Here is a 7,152-nt window from a genome sequence, read left to right as displayed (position 1 = left end):
TGAACTCATTTTAACATTATGGGAATTTCTAAATTTGGAAGCTCAAAAAATAAACATTTTAAAGTGAGTCATCAGTTATTTCTAAATGCTTTGTAATAAATTTTAAATGAAAGAAATTAAATATTCTACTGAGTCCATTGACAAATGGATAAAGAAGATGTAGTACATACATACAATGGAATATTACTCAGCCATGAAAAGGAACTAAATTGGGTCATTTGTAGAGACCTCGATGGACCTAGAGACTGTCATACAGAGTGAAGTAAGTCGAAAGAGGAAAACAAATATCGTATATTAACGCATACATGTGGAATCTAGAAAAATGGTACAGACGAACCTGTTTGCAAGGCAGAAATAGAGACACAGACATAGAGAACAAACGTATGGACACCAAAGGGGTAAGGGGGGGGGGTGGGTGGGATGAACCGGGAGATTGGGATTGACATATATACACTAATATGTATAAAATAGATAACTAATGAGAACCTGCTGTATAGCACAGGGAACTCTACTCAATGCTCTGTGGTGACCTAAATGGGAAGGAAAGCCAAAAAAGAGGGGATATATGTATACACATAGCTGATTCACTTCACTGTACAGCAGAAACACAACATTGTAAAGTAACTATACCCCAATTAAAAATAAATATTCTACTGATGCAAGGCACTACTATTACAAATTCATTCCCACTATGTCAGCCAACCTGTGTCAGAAAAATAACTCTTCGTACAAGATTCAATTCATCATTCCCTGTAGAACATACAAAAAGACCTTTTGTTCATTTTCTAGTACTCTTCTCTTTCTTCATAAAAACAGCAAAATATCTCTGCAATTTGTTCTTCTCCAGTAAGAGTTCTATGGGAATTGTTGCAAGTGGGCAGCACCCTTCTCTCCCTCACCTCTGTGTTAGCTCTGCACTGTGTGACTTTGTTCCCATCTATCTACTAAGCTTTGCTTATTGGAAAAAAGTAGATTCATGACATCCATTGCAATATATTAAAAGCACTTCACACAGTTTGGCAGCACATTAGAAATTCTGAACATTTCAACTCTAACAACAATAGACACATTTCTCAATTCTGTGACACAGAAAGTGGACAGCAACATGTGTAACGCACCAAAGATCTAAACCTTAAAGGATCTAAATTAAAATAAAAATTAAATGCCTGTACATAATTCTAAATAAGCAATTGTACTCAGAGAAAATCTAAAGCTGTCTTTAAAATCTGTTTTCAGTTGTACAGTAACATTTCTTCATGGGCAGACCATAACAGCATTAGGATTATTTCTATAAAGGTGGTCAGTTATACTTAAGTTGTATTTATGCCCCCAGTGATCTCTGCCTTAATTTGCACTGTGAAAAATAAACAACTGTATCTTGCCCTTCTGGGCAATCAATAGGTTTTATTTACATTGCTTTGAGAAAAGGAGACAAAAGACATCCCTTTACAACTGTCTTCCAGCAATCTCAGTTTGGAGGGGACTATATAACACAAATTTTTATCTATAAGGAAACATATAAATCTCTCTGTATATCAATACAAAAACGTATAAATAAGTAGACAAGTAAAGTGGCTACTAGGAAGTCTCTTGAAGTCCAAATTTATAAACTGACCACCAGACCCAGAACTTAGATGTGTAACGGAAAAAAAAATCATTATTAGCCTGAAAAAAAATTCAAACACCACTCTCACGAACATGGAAAAAATTAAACAGAAAACAGAAAACAATAATCACCGGAAAACCTGTGTCTTGTAAAGATTTCTTGCCATCAGAAGATGCAGAAACATTTTTCCCCCTGGTGCAAATGCAAACGTTTCTCAAGCACCCCCAGTTTCTTCCCCGCTTTTTCCCCCAGGCGCCGGTGTAGACGGCCGGTGTGGACTTTTTTCCAGAGATGAGAAGTCGAAATTTGTACTTTATCGGGAGCGGGTGCACTTTTCCCCCCGGCCCCCCTTTCCTCTGCCTCCAAGATGGTAGGAAAGTTGTCGTTTCGGAGGGCAGAGGAGCGGCTCTCTGGTGTTATGTCCTCGCAGTGCCTGTAGTGGTGCTGTAGGAGGCTGCTGCCTCTTCTTGTGCAGCTCCGGCAGCCCTGCCTTCTTGGCTGGAGAGTATATTCAGGGATTTCCCCTTAATAATCACCGACCCTGGGAGCACTTTTTAGTTTCCAAAATAAAAATATGATCCTCACCCCTCTTGCTTGACAGGGAAAGGCTCTCGCCGGAGCCCAGGGGGGAGCAGTAGCAGCGGCGGCCGAGCTTCCTAGTCCATTGCCAGCGCCTCTCACTCTGATCTGTCAGACCAGCCGAGGGAAAAGGGGGGAAGGAGAAAAAAAAAAAAGCAGCTGAAAGGTAAGCAGAGGCGGCCCCAGGCCCGGCCCACATCCCCGGGCTCCCGTAGGGCGGCGGGCTGGGCCGCGCAGGCAGGGCGGGCGGCGAGCGCGCTTACGTGAGGCCGGGGATTCGCCGGCCCGCGCCAGGCCCCGGGCAGAGAATGAAAGGGTGAGAGGGGCCGGCGCCGGGGTGGCGGGGGCTGGAGACTCGGGGGCCTGGGGGGCGCACACGGTTGACGACGGCGGGCCGCCGGGCGGGGGTGCAGCCGGGGCCGGAGCGGGGCGAGCGGTGCGGCCTGCGCGGGCCGGGGTGGGGTGGGGTGGGGGGGCGCCGGTTAGGCCTCGGGCCGGCGGGCGCCGCAGCAGCCGCGCCCTGCCCCCGCACCCTGGGCCTCCCCGCGCCCCTTCGGGTCCCCCGGGGCCTCCGGGCGGGACGGCGGCGCTGCTGGGCCGAATCTTGCGCGGGGCCCCGGAAGGCTCCCCCGCGGGGCGGCAGGCCCGGGCGGCCGGGACCGGGGCGTCAGGGCCTAGGAGCGGGGAATGGGCGCCCAGCCGCCCCCTCCCCCGGTCTCTCGCCGACGCCCCCCACCCCCGATTCCGGTAATAGTTGAATTTATTTCTCCCCCTCCTCTGCGCTCCGGGCGGCCAGGCCGGGGCGGGGCGGGCGGCCTGGCGGGCGTGGGGTGGGGTGGAGGGGTGGTGAGGAGTCAGGTGCAGCCGCGGCCCGGAAAGTTTCCTTTTAGGCCCGAATTGGGGGCTGGTCTCCTTTCGGGGAGCCCCGGTCCTAGCGCTCGCGACCCCCGAGGGCGTGGGGGAGAGCACTCGGCTATTTTGAAACTCTTTGCCAGTTCCTGTCCGTGGAAGGTACTCCGCCCCTGCACCCCTCGCCCGCTCCCCGGCGAGCCCTTCCAGGGCTGTACACTCCAGCCCCTTCCCCGGGAGCCCCCCGGCTGGGGAGAGGGCCCTCTCGGCCCGTTTGCAAAAGTTTTCCAGGGATTTGTCTTAGCTTATTAGTTAGTGACTGGGCTTGTTGCAGGGGGAAGGGAGGAGGTAAATTCAGGTGGTATTTCTACGGGGCAGGCTTTCCTAATCGCTTTTTTAGCCCTCACCCCGGAAACCAGGGGTGTTAGGTTCAGATTGAGCACCCACCCTCCTCCCATCCCGGGCTCCTTTGGGTCTCGAGCCCCCTTTTCTGGACAGCCTTGCTGAGGGAAAGAGGTAGGGAGCGGTGAGGAGCCTGTCAGTGCGAGGGGGCTGGATGTCTCGAGCAGCCCCCAGATGGAGGAGTTTCCTGTCCTATTTGGTCAATGTCCGGGAAAACAAGCGCGGGGACGGGACCCAAGAGGGAGACCCAGGTTCTCAGGACGGACCCTGCTGGGAAGCATTAAGAATGAAGAGGGAGTGGAGGTGGGCAGGGCAGCTCTTGAAACAAAGTCTGCAGTTTAAGGATCAGTCGTTTATTTATTCTGATAACAACTATTTGGATTTCTGTGATACTCTTAGGTTCGACCCTAGAAATAGAAAAATGGGCATTTTAAGGAAACTTGTTATTGCCACAACTCAAAAGGGTCTGTGGAAGAGTCCTCGGGGAACTGAACATAGCTGACACGGTGTGGTTTGGGTATGGGTTTTTTTTTTTTTTTTTTTCCTCTGTTTAAACGGATCCAATTTTAGCTATATTTTGGTGCCGTGAGTTTTGAAAGTTAAAAAAAAAAAATCGAAAACTTAAATTTCCAAGTCTAGATTTCCTGGTTTTCGGGGATGGGATGTTTCCTGTGGCTACACTTAGCCTCCTGGTGTTCTGTAGTGTGGAAGTCGGAATGTTAATGTGCCCTGCCCCCCACTCCCAGCCCCCGGCGTGGGCGTGTTTGGAGAGGTGATTTTTTTCCTCTTTCATTCGCTCTTTTCTTCCCAGCTTTTTTTTTAGCAGACCTAGGGCAGGAGGTTGTGTGTAGGTATGTGTGTCCTGCCTGGTAGCAGGCTGGAGTTGGCTGGCAGAGGTGTTCCACATTCTGACCGCTCAATCCCCCCCACCCCCCAGAGCACTGTTACCCAGGGACAAGGTGGTACTTGCAGAGGGCAAGGGGTAACTCAGGACTTGGTCAGTGCTGACTTCTGTTAGGCGTGGAAGTGAGATTCCTTCTGTGATTCTTACTAAGTGTGTCTTCTTTTCCTTTTGTCTGCCTAAAATAAAACTCCTTCTGTTTCTCCACAATGACAGCCATCCAGCCATTTAGTATTTTACTTAGGAAAGGCTTGATATTTGAGATTGTATGGATTTCTTACAAAAATGCAAATTACATTTAATGGTTGTTTAACTTTATTGATTAATTGAAATTGCTTATTGATTTCGATGTTTTCATATACTTCTGTTATAGCTTGTCCTTATTTTTGGAGCATATTGGATGGAAGAAATCAGTCTATGAATCTCTTAGGACATTTTAAGGTTTAAAAAAATCTCTTTGCCTCATAATATGATATTTTTAAGGTATATTGTTGGCGTCATATTCCCAGACTTTCAAAATCTGTATATGAACAAATCCCAAAAGTTTTGAACTCCCCCGGCCTCCACATCTTTCCTAATCTAAATCACCCCATGGGCTACTTTATTTTTGAAGGAATGGTGGGTTTCAAATACATTGTATTTGAAACTAAGAAAAGACTTTCAAGGCAAATATTGAATGAATTTTAAGTTGCTAAGGTAATATACTTTTTCACTATTGAATACTTAGTTTCAAAAACAAATGTTTAATTTTCATTTATAAGTCTGAAGTAATCGTTTTCTTTCCTCCAAAAGATGGTGTAAGGAAATTTGTATACCCTACCCCAACCATTTTTCTCAGTGAGTAATGTTAGTACTATTTTTAGAGAAATGAAATTATAGTTTAGATGGCTTTAAAAATTTCCAAGTCAGAGCACCCAAAATTAAACATGTCATTTCAAAAAAAAAATGCTGATCCATTCATTCTTACCTGAAATGTTTCCCCAGCGTTAGTAGCTCTCACTATCCAGCTTTGGAACAGTAGTTATTGATAATGAGAGGTATTTGTATGTGAATACAGTTAACAGCAATATTCTGAGATGGGTAGCACTCCGTGTCTCCCCACACACACCTGGTAACTTGTAAACAATGGATGAATTGGCGAGACTGGGGTGGAGGCAGCAAATTGTCCCCAAAGGAGATACTCCACTGCATATACAATGGTGTCCCATCCAAGTCCATTTAACTTATGCTAATGTGACTCTGTGCTTTGCAAAACAAACAGCAGTGGAGTCTCCTCCCCACTTCCTTTAGGTATGAGTTTGTTCCAGAACCCCAACTGTAATGGCTGGTCCTGGCTTTTTGGGGACACTTGCAGAGTTACTTTTGATCAGCTTAAAATGAAAACCTTAGGTCTTTCTTTTTTCCCCTCCTTGCACTTAACATGCCAGACTGCTTGGTTCTGATTCTCTCCCAGAATGTGACTTGGTTTTAAGACAGCTTTTTGGTTGCATTTTATTTGTAGCATAGTATCCTGCAGTCAGCCGTATTTGGGCTGGGCCTTGGGTTCTGATCCCAGTTCTTCCACTGGGCAGGTTCCTCAGTCTTTATCTCTAAAATGGAAATAACTTTTTTTTGATGTAATGATGTAAAGATTAGATGAGATAGCCCATGTGCTTGGCTCTTAATTCCCCTAGCCCACTCTACTTTTCTATTAGCACCATCTGTACTATTTCTCTTGTTTGTTTGCTTTTTTTCTGACTAAAGGTAATATTTGCTCATATTCATCCCATTCAGGAGATAACCATTGTTAACATTTTGTTGTGTGTGTGTGTTTTTCCCTATTTTGTGATTGTATGTACGTACCGCATAATTTCAGGATCTTCCATTTAACAATGTTGTATAGTTTTGTATTGCTTAAAAGCTTGGGCTGTGGAGACAAATTGGCTTTGAATCCTACCTATGTAACTTGGATAAATTACTTACTCTCATTAAGTCTCAGTTTATTCATCTGTGAAAGGGGGTGATAATAACACCTTTTTCATAGGGTTGCTGTGATGATTAAATGAGGAATTGCACATAAAGCCTTTAGAGTGGTGCCTGGTGTGTGACCTTTATACAATATTTTCCTTTAAAGATTTTTTAATATTCTCGATGTGAATTTTTCAGTGTGAATGAGTGCTTGACTCAGCATATATTAATACTAATAAGTATTTGAGTACAGATACAATATAATAATTACTTTCATGGGGCAAATAAATATTTTTGTGCCAGTAAAAAATCAGCAGTATATTCACAGAAAGTTTCAGTAGCTTGATGTTAGCCTAGTCTCTGTCGTTGAACTCTGTGAGTTGGTAAATGTAAAGGAGTGGTAAGTACACCAGTGGGCAAAGAAGGTGGGTTTACTTCTAGCTCCTTTTAAACTCTTGAAGTTATCTGCCTGCAGCTGTGTGTGTTGCGTGGCTTTGAAGGGCTGAGTAGTCTGTGGCTTTGGTAGGCTCACCTTGGGAGGGTAGGATGTTTATCTGAGGTGATGGTAGGATTTGCTGAAGCCAGTGCTGTTACATTCATTTAACAGATTAGCTTCTTTAGTGGTAGCCCTGGGCCTTGTAATAAAAAGACACATTGTCTGCCCTTGAGGAGTTTTCAGTCTAGTGCAGAAGAAAAATAAAGCTGACATTTACATCTTTGAACGGTGAGGGATAGTTTAGCCTGCAGGAAGGAAACCTACTTATTCTGGCCTAGGGGCAAGCAGTTAGCATTTTCCAGGGGGGGATTTCTGCCCTGAGCGAATGGGAGGAGTTAGAAAGGCATTCCAGGAGGTGGGACCTGCAAGTAC

General features: G+C 45.5%; 1 protein-coding gene across 6 annotated transcripts in view; it reads left to right on the top strand.

Moving 5' to 3' along the window:
• Positions 1 to 1,827: 1,827 nt before the first annotated feature.
• Positions 1,828 to 7,152, top strand: part of INO80D (INO80 complex subunit D) — a 64,645-nt gene continuing 59,320 nt past the window's right edge. For 3 of the 6 annotated variants that reach the window (XM_057551596.1, XM_057551594.1, XM_057551592.1), the window contains exon 1: positions 2,374 to 2,501. In XM_057551596.1, the coding sequence (XP_057407579.1) occupies positions 2,494 to 2,501 (8 nt within the window). In that variant the 5' untranslated portion in view covers positions 2,374 to 2,493. Of the gene's footprint in view, positions 2,352 to 2,373; positions 2,502 to 2,620; positions 2,933 to 7,152 lie in introns of those variants that run through there. The other 3 variants (XM_057551595.1, XM_007190584.2, XM_057551593.1) reach the window with 2 other exon arrangements.

This window comes from Balaenoptera acutorostrata, chromosome 8 (assembly GCF_949987535.1).
Source record: "Balaenoptera acutorostrata chromosome 8, mBalAcu1.1, whole genome shotgun sequence".
NCBI lineage: Eukaryota > Metazoa > Chordata > Mammalia > Artiodactyla > Balaenopteridae > Balaenoptera > Balaenoptera acutorostrata.
The sequence above is the reverse complement of the archived record's forward strand: the minus strand, read 5'-3'. Positions and strand labels throughout refer to the sequence as shown.